General features: G+C 42.6%; 1 protein-coding gene across 1 annotated transcript in view; it reads left to right on the top strand.

Annotated features, from left to right (window-relative positions):
• Positions 1 to 19,910, top strand: part of LOC144599067 (uncharacterized) — a 227,982-nt gene that overhangs the window by 205,560 nt on the left and 2,512 nt on the right. Inside the window, exons 34-36 of the mRNA XM_078409791.1 lie at positions 11,827 to 11,958; positions 13,830 to 13,873; positions 16,768 to 16,911. Of these exons, the coding sequence (XP_078265917.1) occupies positions 11,827 to 11,958; positions 13,830 to 13,873; positions 16,768 to 16,911 (320 nt within the window). The remainder of the gene's footprint in view (positions 1 to 11,826; positions 11,959 to 13,829; positions 13,874 to 16,767; positions 16,912 to 19,910) is intronic.

Below are 19,910 nucleotides of genomic sequence, written 5' to 3'. Positions count from 1 at the left end.
ATTACATTTTACTTCTTGTTGTCTCCTCCCTATGATCTTCACATGACTCTTTTCCCTGGATCCCTTTGCATGGCAAATCAATATCCATATTGAATCACAAACAGAATGAGTCTGTACTTCCTTCCCCAGCAGAGATAAACAAAGTTAAATTCAATATGATTCTGTGATATTTATTAACATCGCAGAAAATACTGTTTAATGTTGCAGGGGTACCTGCTTTCGTTTAATAGTTGAATCTGAAACTAGGGCTACTTATCCTTGCAATGATTAATCAGTTTAGAGAGTTAGGAAGAAGGCTGAAAATCAGGACTTCTAGGGTGGTTATCTCTGGATTGCTTCCAATGCCTCGTGCTGGTGAGGGCAGGAACAGGGAGATAGGGGATCTGAATGTGTGGCTGAGGGGCTGGTGCAGGGAACAGGGATTTAGATTTATAGACCACTGGGATCTCTTCTGGGGTAGGGGTGACCTGTACAAAAGGGACGGGTTACACCTTAACTGGAGGGGGACCAACATTCTAGCAGGCAGGTTTGCTAGTGCTGCACAGGTGGGTTTAAACTAAATAGCAGGGGTGAGGGGTTGATACATTGGGAGTATAAGGATGGAGTTAAAGGGGAAGAGAGTACAGGAAAAATTACGAAAGACACCCGAATTAATGGGATGGAAAGTTCAAGAAGGGATAAGAGAGTAAGGTCAGGTGAAATAAGAACCGGTGTGAGAGGGGAAGTGAATACCAAATTAAAAGTGTTATATATGAATGCGCGAAGTATAAGAAATAAAGTGGATGAGCTTGACGCTCAGTTAGAAATTAGTAAGTAAGATGTTGTGGGAATTATAGAGACATGGCTGCAAGTGTATCGGAGCTGGGGACTGAATATTCAGGGGTATATGTCCTTTCGAAAAGACAGACAGGTGGGCAGAGGGGGTGGGGTGGCTCTGTTGGTATGGAATGAAATTCAGTCCCTTGCGAGGGGTGACATAGAATCAGAAGATGTAGAGTCATTGTGGATAGAACTGAGAAATTATAAGCGTAAAAAGTCCCTAATGGGAGTTATCTACAGGCCCCCAAACAGTAGCCTGGAGATAGGCTGCAAGTTGCATCAGGAGTTAAAATTAGCATGTAACAAAAGTAATGTTATGGTGGATATGGGAGTTTTCAACATGCAGGTAGACTGGGAAAACCAGGTTGGTACTGGACCCCACGAAAGGGGGTTTGTAGAGTGCCTCTGAGATGGATTCTTCGAGGAACGTACTGGAGCCTACCAGGGAGAAGGCAATTCTGGATTTAGTGTTGTGTAATGAACCATATATGATAAGGGAACTCAAGGTAAATTAACCATTAGGAGGTAGTGACCATAATATGATGTTTTAATCTGCAATTTGAGAGAGAGAAGGTAAAATCGGAAGTGTCAATATTGTAGTTGAACAAAGGGGACTATGTTGGCATGAGGGAGAAGCTGGCCAAAGTTGACTGGAAAGGGACCCTAGCAGGGATGATGATGGAACAGCAATGGCAGGTGGTTCTGGGAATAATCCAGAAGATGCAGGATCATTTCAGTCCAAAGAGAAAGAAAGATTCTAAGTGGAGTAAGATACGACAGTGTCTGACAAGGGAAGTCAAGGACAGTATAAAAATAAAAGGGAAGATGTGTAACATAGCAAAGATGAGCGGGAAGCCAGAGGATTGGGTAACTTTTAAAGATCAACAGAAGGTAACTAAAAAGGCAATATGGGTAAAAAAAGCTAAAGTAAGAAGGTAAGTTAGCCAAGAATATAAAGAAGGATAGTAAAAGCTTCTTTAGGTATGTGTAGAGGAAAAAAATAGTTAAGACAAATGTGGGTCCCTTGAAGACAGAAACAGGTGAATTTGGGTTATGTCTTTGGTTCTGTCTTCACTAAGGAAGATACAAACAATCTCCCAGATGTACTAGGAGACAGAGGACCTAGGATGACGGAGGAACTGAAGGAAATTCACATTAGTCAGAAAATGGTGTTGGGTAGAGTGATGGGACTGAAGGCTGATAAATACCCAGGGCCTGATGGTCTGCATCCCAGGGTACTCAAGGAGGTGACTCTAGAAATCGTGGACACATTGGTGATCATTTTCCAATGTTCTCTAGATACTGGATCAGTTCCTATGGATTGGAGGGTAGCTAATGTTATCCCACTTTTCAAGAAAGGAGGGAGAGAGAAAGCAGGGAATTATAGACCAGTTAGCCTGACCGGTGGTGGGGAAGATGCTGGAGTCGATTATGAAAATGTAATTTGGCGCATTTGGATAGCAGTAACAAGTCAGCATGGATTTACAAAGGGGAAATCATGTTTGACAAATCTTCTGGAATTTCTTGAGGATGCAACAAGTAAAATGGACAAGGCAGAGCCAGTGAATGTAATGTAACTGGACTGTCAGAAAGCCTTTGATAAGGTCCCACACAGGAGATTAGTGGGCAAAATTAGAGCACATGGTATTGGGGAAAGGGTATTGACATGGATAGAAAATTGGTTGGCAGACAAGAAACAAAAAGTAGGGATTAACGGGTCCCTTTCAGAATAGCATGGCAGTGACTAGTGGGGTGCCGCAAGGCTCGGTGCTGGTAACTAATGGTGAACTTGTGAGTAGTCGCCGAGAGATTAAAACCTCAATGAATGTTAAATCAGTTTTGTAACATTGGTTAATCTTACCATCATGTGTGGAGACATTCATTGCCATTGCATTGTATCTTCTTGGCCCAAACTCTTACTCAACTCATGCTCATTCTATACAAGCTATACCCCACTTAAGCAACTGTAAATTTAGAATTGCCATCATAAACGCTGAATGTTCCTCTATTATTTATATTTATATTTTATTGATCTCATTAAACTTGTTCACAATATGAGTTGTTGTTTGATGTTTTCTGTGCACTCTGAGCAGACTAGAGGGGGAACAAATGATTAAATGTTTCATTGCCAGAAAAGATATGTGATCAGACGCAGTTTATAGATTCTCATTACAGCATAACTTTACTTGGCAAATTGGCAATGTTTTTATCAGAATTCATCCACACAAAAGAAGGGTGTGGTTCCGCATTAATCTTCTTAAATATTTAGTGGTTAATGTTTCTTCACATTTTGTTTTTCTGCCAATACTTGCAACACAAGCAAATAATATTTAAATTCAATCTACAGAGGAAGCTATTTCTGGTCTTGGTGCCTTCTTAATTACTCTTCATTAATTCTTCTTGGTCATGGAAATTCAGTTGAAATTGTCAACTGGGAATTACCTCATTGACCTTTCCTGATCTTGCAATACCACCATATAACTGAATCACCGATTCACGTGTTTAAGTCATTCAGAAGATTTAAAGAAACTCAACACTTGTTTTGTACTTGATAAACAATTTGAACCAAAGAGCAAGATAGCAATCCTTGCAAAACTACTTAGGTAATAAACTTTTTTTCCCCCTAGAAAAGTCCCTGTTGCAAATAATAATGAGGTAAATACAGAGGCTATAATAATGGCAAGCTAATTAGTCTGAGAGAACTGGAATATGATCCAATATCATAAAATGACTGGAAAATAAGCTTGGCCTCAGAGGTGATTCTGTGCAAACATTTCTCATCAAGGGCAAGGGTCCATTGTTGACAAAGAGTTGCCAATCTCTTTCCAGTAGTGAAAAAGTCTAGGACCCAGAGGGAAGAGCTTCAGAATAAAAGAACGTAGCTTTAGAATGGAGATGAGGAGACATTTCTTTAGCCAGAGGATGGTAAATCTGTGGAATTCATTGCCACATACTGCTGTGGATGCCAAGACATTTGGGGATTTTTAAAGCAGAGATTGATAGGTTCTTGATGAGCATGGGCATCAAAGGTTAAGGGGGGAATGCAGGAGAATGGGATTGAGGGGGGAAAAAAGACCAGCTATTCTCAAATGGCGAGCAGAATCGATAGGCCGAGTGGCCTAATTCTGCTCCTATGTCTTATGATCTTATAAACCATCCTCTAAAAGAATAGTCAAACCATGGCCCTCCTGCAGTATATTCACGTGAAGGGAAAAGGTTGCCTTATACTTACAAGATGGAAAATTATCTTGTTAAAAACAAAGGTTATAATAATATGCAAGTGTAGCAGATCATATACCCTACATAATATTTTTATACCACTCCAATAAGTTTCAGACTTTGCAATTGAGACTCCTGCAAAAGCACCACATTTCCAGGAGAGTCCGACAAATGGTAATATGGTCTTGGAAGATTCCTGCAACTAAATGTTCTCCGAAGAGCCACCATAAATATTAACACCTGGATATGGAGGTTATGGTGGTGTTGTGGTTATCATGACTAGTAGCCCAGAGGCCAGGATTAACAACCCAGCGGCCAGCGTTTAAATCCCATCGTGGCAGTTAATTTAATTAAATGTTGTTAATACCTAGGCTCCAAAAACCAATGAATAATCATTACCACAAAACGAAAAACAATTGTAAAAACCCATCTGGCTCACAGACGACTTTCAGAGAATGTCATCTGCCATCTGGCCTATGTGTAACTCCAGATCCACACTGGTGAATCTGAAATGTACTACCAATTCAGATGAGCATGAAGAAGGACCTTGGTCCAATAATTCATTCAATGTATGACTGCTCTGATATAGGAGCAGGAGCTTGGAATAATACTACTCTTGCAAGTGACACCCAGATGCTGACAAATGACTTAAAAAGAAACTCACAGAGATCCCATGAATATACAACTGCAGTTGCAAAGGGCTATTTCATGCCAGGAGACCATTGTAGGTATTTACATACTTCAGTAGAACTAGAATCAAGGTCGATATTCTTCCCAATAACTCCAATGAGAATGATACATAGATATATAGACAATAGGTGCAGGAGTAGGCCATTCGGCCCTTCGAGCCTGCACCACCATTCAATGTGATCATAGCCGATCCTCCACAATCAGTACCCCGTTCCTCCCTTCTTCCCATACCCCTTGATTCCGCTAGCCCTATCTAAATCTCTTTTGAATGCATCCAGTGAATCAGCCTCCACTGCCTTCTGAGGCAGAGAATTCCACAAATTCACAAAAATTGGTTGGCAGACAGGAAACAAAGAGTAGGGATTAACGGGTCCCGTTCAGAATGGCAGGCGGTGACTAGTGAGGTACCACAAGGCTTGGTGCTGGGACTGCAGCTATTTACAATATACATTAATGATTTAGATGAAGGAATTAAAAGTAACATTAGCAAATTTGTAGATGACACAAAGCTGGGTGGCAGTGTGAACTGCAAAGAGGATGCTATGGGGATGCAGAGCGACTTCTGCTTCTCTCCTTTATTCCACGACAAGTGACAGACGAGACTATAGTAAGGGAATAATGATTAATGGTGTCACAGAAACAAAGAACAGAGTTTTCTGTCATGGAGACAAAAAATAATTTTGTTCCTGTAATTCTGATTCAGTCACAGTTTGTTCCTGCGTTATAAATTCAGGTTTATGCATGAGACATGATTTGCTGAAAGCAATCAGTTTGTCATAAATTGTCACCTTTTAACCTGAGTGAATACGATACAGTTGTTACTGACTTCATAAGGCAATGTGTGGAGGAGTGTGTTCCCAGCAAGACCATCTAAGTGTTCCCTAATGAAAAGCCTTGGATGAGATGAGTTTGTGTTTAGTTTATTGTCACATGTACCGTTACAATGAAAAGCTTTTGTTGTGTGCTAATCAGCCAGCGGAAAGCCAATACATGATTACAATCGAGCCATCCACAGAGTACAGATACATGATAAAGGGAAAACATGAATAGCATTTAGTGTAAGGTAAAGACCGATCAAAGATATCCCAAGGATCTCCAATGAGGTAGATAATAGGTCAAGACTGCTCTCTAGTTGTTGGTAGGATGGTTCAGTTGCCTGATAACAGCTAGGCAGAAACTGCCCCTGACTGTTCGTTTTTTCACACTTCTACACCTGTTGCCTGATGGGAGAGTGACTCGTCCTTGATTATGCTCATCCTTGATGAACCAGGAGGTCTGCGATCTACTGAGGACCAGTTCTCAGATATTCAAATATTGCAATACAGCATTGCATAAGAATTCCAAGTACGACCTAGAGAAGGCCATCGAGACAGCTAAAGACACTTTTGGTCTAAACTGGAATATCAAATGGATGATCGGCAACTGTGGCAGGGCTTGCACACAATTGTTATCTAGCTCAAGTGACAGCCTTTGTATGAACCTGGACACACTACAATTTGCCTATCGCCTCAACAGATCAATAGCGGATTCCATCTCGCTGGCACTCCACTCTGCACGAGACCACTAGCTTTAGGTTTATTATTGCCACATGTGCTGAGGTAGTGTGAAAATTTTTGTTTTGCATGGCATCCAATCCAATCAGAAAACTCTATGCTTAAAGCCAAGCTCAAGTACAATAGGAAGAGCAATAGGTTATCGCATTAATGGGCCTGTACAGCTGCAGCAAGCAAGAATGTCATTGTACCGTTCCAGGAGCTTATGGCAATTAAACACCCTTGACTCTCTAGACTGTTCAATCAGGCAAAATCACCAACTTTGCAGCAAGTGGCTAACAAGGGGGTTTGATTGAATTCTAATCTTTCTCTTATTTTGCAGCTCCCTGTCTGTGAGCCACTAAGACGTAAGTTTAATGTTTGTACGTGGAGTTAATCAGGAAAAAGATTACATTGTAGTTTTTAATTGGCCAAAATAATTTCTCTGTTGTACAGCATAGTAAGGTAGCGGCTCTACTAAACGCACAACCATGAACAGCCTGAGCTCAGTGCTTACTATCTTACCATGAGTTCGAAGTTCTAACTGGACTCCAGAAACTTGATAATGCATTCTGGAGTGATTGATAAACACAATACTGAAGGGATACTATCTTTCAGATATTATGTGGAACTGAGGCTGCATCTGCTCTCATGTTCTCATTCCGCCATTTGGAAACTGCTCCATTCCTCACTGAACTCCATGAAAAAAAACCTGTCTCCTTATTTACTCTTGTGGAATCATTCAGCAGTACAGTGGCTGCAGATGCCTCACTGCTCCAGAGACTCAGATTCTGATCCTGACCACGGGTACTGTCTGTGTGGAGATTGCATGTTCTCCTTGGTTTCCTCAAGGTGCTCCGATTTCCACCCACATCCTCAGGACAGGTAGTATGTTAGTTAATTGGCCACTGTAAATTGACCCCTAATGTGTTAGTGAGTGGTAGAATCTGGGGGGAGTTGGTCAGAATGTGGGGGAACAAAATGGGAATAAGAAGATAACTGCAGATGCTGGTACAAATCGAAGGTATTTATTCACAAAATGCTGGAGTACCTCAGCAGGTCAGGCAGCATCTCGGGAGAGAAGGAATGGGTGACATTTCGGGTCGAGACCCTTCTTCAGACTGAAGTATTATCTTTCAGTCTGAAAATTGAAATAATGTGGGATTGGTGTAAATGATCAGTGCAGACTCATTTGACTGAAACGCCTATTTCACTGCTATGTGACTATAACAATTACGTCTCACCCTTATTTACAGGAACTATATATCAAAAGCATTGAAACATTTTGATACAATCCAAATGCTATGAAAGGTCCGACATAAATTCACCTCAGTCTCTCAGCCCTTTTTTCTCCTTTTATTCATCATTGACACTCGGAACATAGGAGGAAAATTATCTTCTTTTCTACATATACACTTGGATATTCAAAATGCCTACCTGTCAAGGAGTGAAATTCTTGAAGCACTTTTTTTTAAAAATCGCTGGCATCTTTGGGTCAAATTCCTGCGTGCTACATTAGAGGAGTCATTAAGCTGTTTATTTTAAAATGGGCCAATGGCTGTTATAATAGCACTGACAAGAATTTGACACAAGCGTGTCAGTTTGTGAAAACACTGCACAAGGAATTTCAGCCCCACTCCCTTTTGCACTCTGCAATGAACTTGCACTCGGCCAAACTGCTGAATGCAAAAGCAGGAGATTGTTCAGCTCTCAGGCTGTTGCTTCACACATCTCTGTTGGGCTGCAAAACAGTTTCAATGCAAATAAAATTTACCCATCCCCATTTTTAAATTTTCAATTGACAGTAGCGTTTTGTGGGGAGAGAGTTCCCAGATTTCAGCCATGTTGGGAACGAGAGAAGTAGGGCTCCAGTGACCCCATTTCGATCCTGGCCTCGGGTGATGTCTATGTTCTGTCCGTGACTGCATAGAAAAAATAGGTGCAGGAGTAGGCCATTCGACCCTTCGAGCCAACACTGCATGTGGCTTGGTGGGTGGATGGGCAACTGTGATGTGTAGGTGGGTGGAAGAATTTAAGGAGAGTTGATGGGACTGTGAAGAGAATAAAATGGTTTAAAGTTCGATTGGTAAAATTGATGGTTGGCACTGACTCAGGCTGAGCGCCTGTTTCCATGGAAGTATCTCTCTCTTTCCATTAATTCCTGACATCACCCCGTCAGTATCCTAGTTCAGCTGGAAGGCTACATCATCATGTTCTGGACTCCCACCAAATGTTCTGTCCATTTGAACCATCAAATCCCTGAATTATCCTAAACACCTCAAATAGATATCTATTTAATGTAACATTCTCCGAGCTCCCTCGGTTAATTTCCACTTTCTGTTTGGTTTCCCTGAACTAAAAGACACCCAGCTGTTGGAAATGGAAAAGGGAATAGGCGGCTTAAAAAGACCAAAACGCCCATCACCGATCACCGACCGAACTGATTTTCCACGCCGATCTAACCTGAGCCCCGTTCAGTCACCTATCACACCGATTACCGTATTTCAGTCTAGTTGCAGCAGGGCGGCATTTCTGACTCCATTGATACCCTGTTGCCAATCCGCGGCAGAAAAAGTCATATCTGCCTCCAATGCTTTGGAAATGGAGTCAAATCAGTATTTAGCCCATTCCATCATCACTCAGGGAATCATAATCTCTTCAGTTCAAACATTAAGTCTCAGAGATGAAAGGACTCTCGGTGTTTATAAAATCAATCTGCTTTCTTAAGGTGATAAATGTGTAGGGCTGAATTTTTTGTTTTTACATTATCCTGTCAGAATGACACACAGCTTTGCTTATTCAGTATCTTGTTAAGCTGGAAGATTCCTTAAAAGCATTTGTCGGTGAGATCCTTTATCACAGAAACCTTAACTCTGGTGTGTCAAACCAGCATTAAGTCTTCCAAAGATAATGTATGGCCACTCGTTCTTAATATGTGTGGATGAGCTGTCCAGCTAACTCGGGTACCAGGGAGATGTCAGGGGAAGCTTTTCAACCAGCATTTGCTTTCCAGGCTGAATTCTCCACCCTGGTGACCTGAGGGTGAGCTGCCACTCTACAAGAGGACCTGTAATATTTGATGACAATATCCCCAATGGTGCTGAGCCAGCTGCTTTGATCTAGGAAGGGCAAAGGAAGGAAATTAGCCAAGCATTCAGTGCCTTGTGGTCATGAGGAGGTGAAATAGGATACTGTTGGCTGCAATGTCCCAGAGGACGCATGCAATGCCAGTACTCACAGTCTGGGCCCGCGTTTGTGGAATTCCCCTTGGATAAGAGCAGCTGGTGCCGGTCGCTAGTTTGCCCTGACGTAGAATCAGACCTTCAGGAGGGAAGAGAAAGGAATGTGGAAGGATACGTTGTAACTGCTGGATTAGGAATTTTTGTGGAACTCTGGCTCAGATGCTTATGTCTCTCATTCTCACCTTTTGTTGCAATCTTCATCATCCTTCAAAGGTTCATCCTAGACACAGAAAGAGTATGGATTATAGGGAAACCTATACATAAAATAGACAAAAAACAGTTAGGATCACAAAATGTGTCCACAGAAGATGTTGAGATGTACTCAGTTGATTTCTGCCCCCTTATTCATTTCCATCATAGTTTTTAGAAAATGGACTATTGACCTGGCTCCTGCGTTGACAAATTCTTCTGATTACGTCAAAGAGGACCACAGATTTCAAAACATGGTTTCGCTCTTCAAGCTGGGAGTTGGGGTGGGGGTGAATTCGTCATGCCGGCAAGAATCTATATAGCCATAACGCTCACAGTCGGTTTCATCTGAAGATCTAAGTACTGGTAATAGACACAAAGTGCTGGAGTAATTCAGCGGGTCAGGCAGCATCTCTGGAGAAAAAGGAGGGGTGATATTTTGGGTCGGGACCCTTCTTCAGTCTCTGGCTGAAGAAGGGATCCATCCCCAAATGTCACTCATCCTTTTTCTCCAGAGGTGTTGCCTGACCCGCTGAGTTACACCAGCACTTTGTGTCTATGTTCGGTATAAAACAGCAACTGCAGTTCCTTCCCAGCCAAATACTGGTGACTGGAATGGAATGGTAGACCTAGTGGAAAGCAAAAACCGTCAGCAGCATTTACAAGGCAAGGCTGTAATATAAATCGGCAACAGTCAGTGAATCACTCAACGCAAATTTAACAAGGCTATGTTTCACAGAAAAAAACTCACTGGTTTTCTAAGCTGTGACTCTCAATGAATTGAGTTCATGGATCAGGCCTGTGCTTGTCCCAGTTGTCTACACTGAACACACACACAATGTCTGGAATCCAGCGCAATATGAACTTTGAACACCTGCTGTTGTTTTTGATCACTGCAATCGTCCGTACATGCAAATTCATGATTACTCCATAGCCACTCTCAAAATGTAATTACTTTTTTAATGTAATCAGAGCACACAGGGACATCTCACAAGCAAAAATCAACTGAATCAGCTTTTAATGACGTTGGTTCTACACGACATGCCAGTTCATAAGTTATGGGGGCAGAATTAGGCCATTCAGCCCATCAGGTTTGCTCCAGCATTCAATGGCTGATCTATCTTTCCCTCTCAACCCCATTCTCCTGCCTTTTCTCCATAACCCCTGATACCTGTACTAATCAAGAATCTGTCAATTTCACCTTAAAAATATCAATTGACGGCCTCCTCAGCCTTGTGTGGCAATGAATTCCACAGATTCACCACCCTCTGACTAAAGTAACTGATATTGTAGCTACCACCGTACGTTCTACCAGGGGGTAGCTGACATCAGTGGGTATCACTATCACTGACCACATCTCACCACCACATGGGTCAGTAGCGTTGCAGAAATCCCCCTCGTCATTCATCAACTGCTATAACGATGGAGACGGCCATGGAAGGGTGGATCACAGCAAAACCTGCCAGATGCTGATCAGCCTGCAGAGTCTTCCCCTTTTTGTTACACTGCAAGGGAAGAATGTACAGATAGATCAACAACCTCTCAAATTACTGCCTACCAGAATTGGCACTTTCCCAACTCACTAAAGGAATGAAAGACATACTTTTGTTGACCCACCCTGCTTCATTTGGCACGAGGACAGGTACCACGTGGTACTTGTCTTGTACGTGAGTCTGAGTGCGTCTGCTTGTCTGTTTGTGTGAGGCTGGTTTTGCGTGTGAGTGTACACATGTATATTATACATACGGCTATGTGTGTGCATCTGTGTGCACATGTGCATCCACCTGTGTATTTTTGAGAGAGTGTGTTTGGTTTTGTGCGAGTGTGTCTGTGAGTGCACGCATAAGGCTGTGCGCATCTCTCTCCGTGTGTGACTGAGTGTTCGTGTGTATGCATGTATACCGGCATGCGGTTCAGGAGGCTGAACTCATGCTTCACTCATGAGAAGGAATGCAGTCCTCAGAACTGTGTTTTCCTGTGCTGGACCCCATTTGCAGACAGCCTTTAGTTCAAGGGCCAGGGCTCCCCACAGGATTCCCCTTGCCATGACTAGGCCTGAGCGTTACGTGCGGAGGGATCAGTGTAAATGACCCCACTCTACCTCTCGTCATTGTGATGGCTGTCTCTCGTTTCAGGTTGAACGGGGCAGGTTGAAGTCGGAAGAAGATGCCTTGCGGCTGTCCGCTGAGAAAGGGCAGATGGATCAGTCGCTCAGTGGCACAGAAATGGATCTCGCAGAAACTCAAAGGCAGATTCAGCAACTGCAGGTCAGGACGAGTCACATCCACTGGATGTTCATCACTCTCTCAGTCACTGGACATAACTCACTTCCTCTGTTACTGGGATTTCCCACTGAACTTCCCTCACTCTCTTGTTCATTTCAGTCCTCGAACATTAGCCTTCTTCTCTATTCATCTTAACTGGAAGTTTCTGAGAATTTGGAGACATTAAAGTATTGGTTTACACAGTGAAGCAGCTAATAGAGCTGCTGCCTCACAGCTCCAGTGACCCTGGTTCAATCTGGACATCCTGTGCTATCTGTGTGGAGTTTGGGAATGCCCAGCTAACTTATTGAATCTGTATCTTTGATATATGGAGCAAACCCGCACAACTAGTTGAAACAAGTGCTTACAGGAAGAATGTGGACCATTGAACATTGTCCCAAATGTGTTGGGGAATGGTGGCATCCAGAAGGGTTGATGAGAATGTGGGGTATGTAAATGAATGCATGATGATCTGCATGGTATCGTTGGGTGGAAGGGCCTGTTTACGTGCTCTAGCTCTATCTAGAGCAGCTAGTTGTGTCATCGTGCCATGGGATGTATAGGATGCAAGAAAATGGATGTGAGTATTTGGAAGCTTGATGGTCCTCCTGGGCTTGGTTGGCTTAAAGGCCTGGTGCTGGTTTGAAACACAATCCTATATTGGGGGCTATCTTAAAGAAGCTACTTAAAAGGGCCTGTTCACTTTTTGGTTATGAAACTGACTCTTACAACGTTATACTTCCAAATGCATTCTTGCCTCAATATAATAGTGCTGTGTTTGAATCAACTCATGGAGATCTATGGTTTTCCCTTAAAGATTCAGATTAGTTTATTGCCATTTAATCCAGGTCGCAATGAAATTCCTTTTTTACTTGAAAAGTAAACAGTATACACATAGCAATGATAAATACAAAAATAAATACGATAAGTGCAAACCAGCAGATTACTGCAAGATTGTGGTGCAAAAACATTAAAGTATAATAACAAAATCATTAGATCATAAGTGATAGAAGCAGAATTAGACCATTAGGCCCATCAAGTCTACACCACCATTCAATCACAGCTGATCTATCTCTTTCTCCGAACCCCTTTCTATCATATCATATCATCATATCTATACAGCCGGAAACAGGCCTTTTCGGCCCTCCAAGTCCGTGCCGCCCAGCGATCCCCGCACATTAACACTATCCTACACCCACTAGGGACAATTTTTTTACATTTACCCAGCCAATTAACCTACATACCTGTACGTCTGAATCTCCTGCCTTTTCCCCACAACCTCTGACACCGGTACTAATCTAAAATCCATCTATCTCTGCCTTAAATATAACCATTGACTTGGCCTCAACCGCCTTCTGTTTCAAAGAATTCCACAGATTCACCACCCTCTGACTAAAATTCCTCCTCATCTTCCTAAACGAATCTCCTTTAATCTGAGGCTATGACCTAGACTCTCCCACTAGTGGAAACATCCTCTCCACATCGACTGGCTCAAAGGGCCAAATGGCCTACTCCTGCACCTATTGTCTATTGATTCTATCCAAGCCTTTCATTATTCTGTATGTTTCAATGAGGTCCCCACTCATTGAAAGGGGGAATAACAGAATATCACATTATGCAAAAGTTAGTTGATTATTTTATTGCATTTCTGGGTTAATACAATTGCTGATTAAAAATCTGCCTCATTCCTTAGAACTGCAATGTGTTTTTTTAATGCGTCATAAACCATGTGACTTCTCTGTCAATGTTTGCATGTGCAGGGGAGTTATGATGATTTGCTTCCATGTTGACAGAATTAGTCCCATAACTCTTGTGTAGATACACTAGTGTCACAAGTGACATCTAGGGTGTCATAAGCCAAATCTTCCTGTCAGGTGGTGACTGCTTCACTCAAGGAGCAGATGGGAGTTACATATAGGTACTTGAGGGTACAGTCTGAGTTGTGATCTCCAATATGAACATCCAGAAGCAGTATTTTGCATATCAGTTTAAAGCACGCAAGTGCACTGAATGGTTTACAGATGCCAAATAAACATATGTAGGAAGGAACTGCAGATGCTGGTTTAAACCGAAGATAGACACAAAAAGCTGGAGTAACTCAGCGGAACAGGTAGCATTTCCGGAGAGAAGGAATGGGTGATGTTTCAGGTTGAAACCCTTCTTCAGACTAACGTTTTGGGTCAAGACCCTTCTTCAGATCATCCATTCCTTCTCTCCAGAGATGCTGTCTGTCCCACTGAATTACTCCAGCTTTTTGTGTCTGCCAAATAAGCATGTTGCTTCCAAGTTAAATTCTTGTCAGGAAGTGAAATCAAGTAAAAGTGTCCTTGAACAAAAATGAAAATAGTGCATTATTTGTCACATATGCAGCTGCACTGTGAAATTCTTTTTGCATATATTACACATACAGGTACCATCATTATTGGCGCCATTATTGAAAGTTCAAAGTGCTGTTGGCCTGTTAATTGGTGCCAATCAACCTATCCGGCAACAAAAATAAACGATATTAAATTAATCAAACAAACTTAAAGTGCAGGGAATTTCAGTACATCACCAGAAAATACGAAAAGAGTAGGCCCCCCAAGCCCTCAATATGATCTTGGTTGATCTACAGCAGTCCTCATCTCATCTATGTGCCACATCCACATACCCTTATAGAGCTTCTCTTGAAGTAATTCTAATGACCTGACTTCCATACAATACAATACAATATATCTTTATTGTCATTGTACAGGGGTACAACGAGATTGGGAATGCGCCTTCCATATGATGCAATAAATTAATTAGCTAATCAGTATAAATTTAGACAACCCAGTGAAACAAAATTAGAAACAGTTTTAAAACAGAATAAAGTTCAAGTAGGTCTGTGCCGGTTCGCTGTGCGATGTGACCATCCGGCTCAGCAGGACCGGTTCATAGCAGCTATGGCCCTGGGGATGAAGCTGTTCCTGAGTCTGGAGGTGCGGGCGTAGAAGGCTTTGTAGCGTCTGCCCGATGGTAGAATTTCGAACAGACTATTGCAGGGGTGTGAGGAGTCTTTGTGAATGCTGGTGGCTTTTCTGAGGCATCGTGTGTTGTAGATGCCCTCCAAGGCTGGTAGCTGTGTTCCGATAGTCTTCTGAGCTCTATGGACTACCCGCTGAAGAGCTCTCCTCTCTGCCTCCGTGCAGCTGAGATACCACACAGGGATGCCATGCGTTAGGATGCTCTCTATGGTGGTGCAGCGGTAGAAGGTCGTCAGCAGCTGTTGGGGCAGACCAGACTTTTTCAGTGTTCTCAGGTAGAACAGTCGTTGCTGCGCCTTCTTGACCAGCAACCATGTGAGGTCCTCCAAAATGTGTGTGCCCAGAAACTTGAAGCTGGACACTCTCTCCACACTGTCCCCATTGATAAAGATCGGAGCGTATTCCCCGTTGTGTGATCTACGGAAGTTGATGATCAGCTCTTTGGTCTTGGAGGTGTTTAGGGACAGGTTGTTATCTGAGCACCAGTCTGCCAGGTTTTGCACCTCCGCTCTGTAGTTTGTTTAATCACCGTTGGTGATCAGCCCGATCACCATTGTGTCGTCTGCAAACTTGACAATGGTGTCATGACAGTCTGAGACAGAGAATTTCAGGGATACACTCCCTCAGAGAGGGAAAACAATTCTATGCACCTCAGTTTTAACTGACTGCTCCCTAATCTTGTAATTATATCCCCTTGTTCAGAATCCCCCACCAGGAATAACATCTCAACAACTACCCTGCTACCCTTCTATGTCTCAAAAGTGTCACGAGAGGAATCATGAGATGCACAGAGTCTCTTGCCCAGAGTAGGTGAATCGAGGACCAGAGGACATTGGTTTAAGGTGAAGGGGAAAAGTTTTAATAGGAATCTGAGGGGTAACTTTTTCACACAAAGGGTGGTGGATTTATGGAACAAGTTGCCAGAGGAGGTAGTTGAGGCAGGGACCATCCCGACATTTAAGAAGCAGTTAGACAGCTACATGGGTAGGACAGGTTTGGAGGGAGCTGGACCAAATGCTGGCAGGTAGGACTAGTGTAGCTGAGACATGTTGGCTGGTGTGGGCAAGTTGGACTGAAGGGCCTGTTTCCACACTGTGTGACTCTATGACCCTGTCACCCCTCAGTGTTCTAAATTCCAAGGATTACAGACTCCTACTATTTAGTCCTGTGGTGATCAGCCTTCATACCAACCTACCTCACTGGTATGTTTATCTATCTCTTGACTTCATCATATCCTTGATTTGTTCAACCACCATGGACATTCTTCCACATGTTTATGCCGTATTGTAACTCCTTCAAAAAATTATCTCCAACCATCCTTTTAACTCAAAGCTTTCTACTCACTCAGAATAATTAGAAACAGAAAATTCTGGAAAAAGTTCAACAGATCAGATGACATCTATGGAGAGAAAAACTGTCAATATTTTAGGTCTAGGACTCTTCATCAGAACTGGGGCAGAGGGTTGTTGAAGAAGGGTCTTTGTCCTGAAATATTCCGTTGGTTGCTCTTTCCACAAGCTGCTTCATGCTTCCAACATTTTCTGGGGGGTTTTTTAATCTTAGATTTCCAGCATTCATTTTTCTGTGCTGGATCACTCTAAGGTAGCATTAAGGTGGAATATGCAAACATAATAAATTGGGTTACATGACCCCACAGCTACAGAACCTGATTCACCAGATATGTTGCATACAATCACCCATAAGGACCCTTAATTGGTAACAATCACGTGCTCATTGATGACCTTAAACATCCCTAACTTGAAAAATTAAAACTGTGTTCCACATTAAACCTGTGTTGCACATCTAGGACACTAGATATCAGCAACTCTTCGTCAGAGGAGGAAATCACTCACACTGAAGCTCCACCATCACAGGACTTGCCTGATATGCATCAGGTCAGATACACTTTGATGGGTCCAACAAGTTTTCACCTGGTTTCAGAGGCACACAAGTGAGTAGGAACAGACGATAGAAACATGACCAGTGCCGGATTATTCATGCTCCGCTCAGTGGACACAGATGTTGCACCTCAAGTGCCGTCAACCAACAAGAAAGTTGTTGAGCAGCAGTGAAGAATGTGTGAGGTTTTGGCAGGCGTCCTAGCTGTAATATGCAGAAAGATTAGTGTCTTGGACAGGAATGCTCTGAAGTTGCAAGCATTTGTCAATGGTGATAGTGACCAGCAGCAAGGACCACCAAAGGAATTGGCCACACAAGTGCCTGAAGGCACTCAGACTATGAATGCAGATTGAATATGATGCATTGTTACCAGTTTTGTGATTCATTGGCTCAATTACTGTTTAGTTGCGGGAAAGTGTATGTTAGTCACATTAGTGAGAGAGGATACGGATGTGGCCGCACAGATCAAAAGACATTTTCTTCCCCCTCGTTCGCTCTTCATGTCTAATTGACTGTGTTACTCCTGCACAGTTGCAGGAAGACCCGTCAGTTTTAGGATCCTCAGGTGCTGCGATATGCAGAAGATCTCAGCTGTACTTATTCCTTCGTGAAGCCACAGAGTACAACATGTAGGAACAGGAAGATTAAAGTTAAACAGTTGCACGTGGGTGTTTAAACAGTTAGTGTACTACGTTGCAGTTCTTTGCACTGGCATTAAATTTGGTTTTGCTCCCATTTCCTGGTCTTGCACAATTTTTATTCTCCATGGCAATTGGTTATGTGACAACTGTAGCTTTTATGATAACTCTTGAGTCAAAAGACTGTGGGTTCAAGTTATGCTGCAGAGCCTGATACTATAACTTAAGGGGTAATGGAGGAGTGCTGACTTTGAAGTGCCCTCTTTAGCTGAAATCTTAAACAGACTTTGTCTCTTATCTTGGGTGCAGGTCAAAGCTCTCATGTTACAAGTTGAGAGGAGAAGAGGGGTTATTTCCATTATTCTAGCAATATCTGCATCTGCAATGCTCTCTCCAACATTGCAACTGAGCACAGATTCAAGGAGAGACACACAAATGGCAGAGGAGCTGTGGAAAATGACAATCTATCTATCTATCTATCTTCTATCTATATATAATACTAAAACTCTGCGGTCCAACATTCCGTATGTATGTATGTATATGTGTATGTACGGAAGATTACTTACAAACCCTACTCCTCCTAGACGGTACACCAAAGCGCTACGATTTTTGTACCGCCGTATTCACCATTAACCTGGGCAACTATTGTAAGTACTTTCGTTCAAATTGAAGCTACCTTTTTAAAGCTAGAGAGATATTAAAGTTTAAATTTTTCATTTCTAACCCTTTTCTTCAAGGGGCTACATTTGTTTCCAAAAGTTTCCAGAAAAGGATTTAGTTTTCAGCAAGGATTTAGTTTTCAGCTTGTGACGGCTACATTGTTTCGAAAAGCTTCCAAGAAGTCTTTTTTGTTATTGCAAGTCAAGTCAAGTCAAGTCAGTTTTATTTGTATAGCACATTTAAAAACAACCCACGTTGACCAAAGTACTGCACATCTGATTAGGAAAAAACAAACAAACATCTGATTAGGGAAAAAAAAAAAGAATGAAGGCTATAGTGGTCACTTGACATACACAGATCAGGAGGACGGGCCCAACGGGCACACTTGGAGAGTAAGAGTGGGGCTGGGGGAGGAGAGAATGGGGGGTGTGGGGACGGGCCCAACGGGCCCTCTTTTCCGGGCCCAACGGGCACACTTGGAGAGTAAGAGTGGGGCTGGGGGAGTGAGAATGGGGGGTGTGGGGACGGGCCCAACGGGCCCTCTTTTCTAGTATAATACTAAAACTCTGCGGTCCAACATTCCGTATGTATGTATGTATATGTGTATGTACGGAAGATTACTTACAAACCCTACTCCTCCTAGACGGTACACCAAAGCGCTACGATTTTTGTACCGCCGTATTCACCATTAACCTGGGCAACTATTGTAAGTACTTTCGTTCAAATTGAAGCTACCTTTTTAAAGCTAGAGAGATATTAAAGTTTAAATTTTTCATTTCTAACCCTTTTCTTCAAGGGGCTACATTTGTTTCCAAATGTTTCCAGAAAAGGATTTAGTTTTCAGCAAGGATTTAGTTTTCAGCTTGTGACGGCTACATTGTTTCGAAAAGCTTCCAAGAAGTCTTTTTTGTTATTGCAAGTCAAGTCAAGTCAAGTCAAGTCAAGTCAAGTCAGTTTTATTTGTATAGCACATTTAAAAACAACCCACGTTGACCAAAGTACTGCACATCTGAATAGGAAAAAAAAAACAAACATCTGATTAGGGAAAAAAAAAAAGAATGAAGGCTATAGTGGTCACTTGACATACACAGATCAGGAGGACGGGCCCAACGGGCACACTTGGAGAGTAAGAGTGGGGCTGGGGGAGGAGAGAATGGGGGGTGTGGGGACGGGCCCAACGGGCCCTCTTTTCCGGGCCCAACGGGCACACTTGGAGAGTAAGAGTGGGGCTGGGGGAGTGAGAATGGGGGGTGTGGGGACGGGCCCAACGGGCCCTCCCCAACGGGCACACTTGGAGAGTAAGAGTGGGGCTGGGGGAGGAGAGAATGGGGGGTGTGGGGACGGGCCCAACGGGCCCTCTTTTCTAGTATAATACTAAAACTCTGCGTTCGTATGTAGGGATGTATGTGTGTATGTACGGAAGTTTAACTTACAAACCCTACTCCTCCAAGACGGTACACCAAAGCGCTACGATTTTTGTACCGCCGTATTCACAATTAACCTGGGCAACTATTGTAAGTACTTTCGTTCAAATTGAAGCTACCTTTTTAAAGCTAGAGAGATATTAAAGTTTAAATTTTCATTTCTAACCCTTTTCTTCAAGGGGCTACATTTGTTTCAAAAAGTTTACAGAGAATCATTTAGTTTTCAGCAAGGATTTAGTTTTCAGCTTGTGACGGCTACATTGTTTCGAAAAGCTTCCAAGAAGTCTTTTTTGTTATTGCAAGTCAAGTCAAGTCAAGTCAAGTCAGTT

This window comes from Rhinoraja longicauda, chromosome 13 (assembly GCF_053455715.1).
Source record: "Rhinoraja longicauda isolate Sanriku21f chromosome 13, sRhiLon1.1, whole genome shotgun sequence".
Classification (NCBI taxonomy): domain Eukaryota; kingdom Metazoa; phylum Chordata; class Chondrichthyes; order Rajiformes; family Arhynchobatidae; genus Rhinoraja; species Rhinoraja longicauda.
Note: the sequence above shows the minus strand (reverse complement) of the source record. Positions and strands in the feature narration are given on the sequence as shown.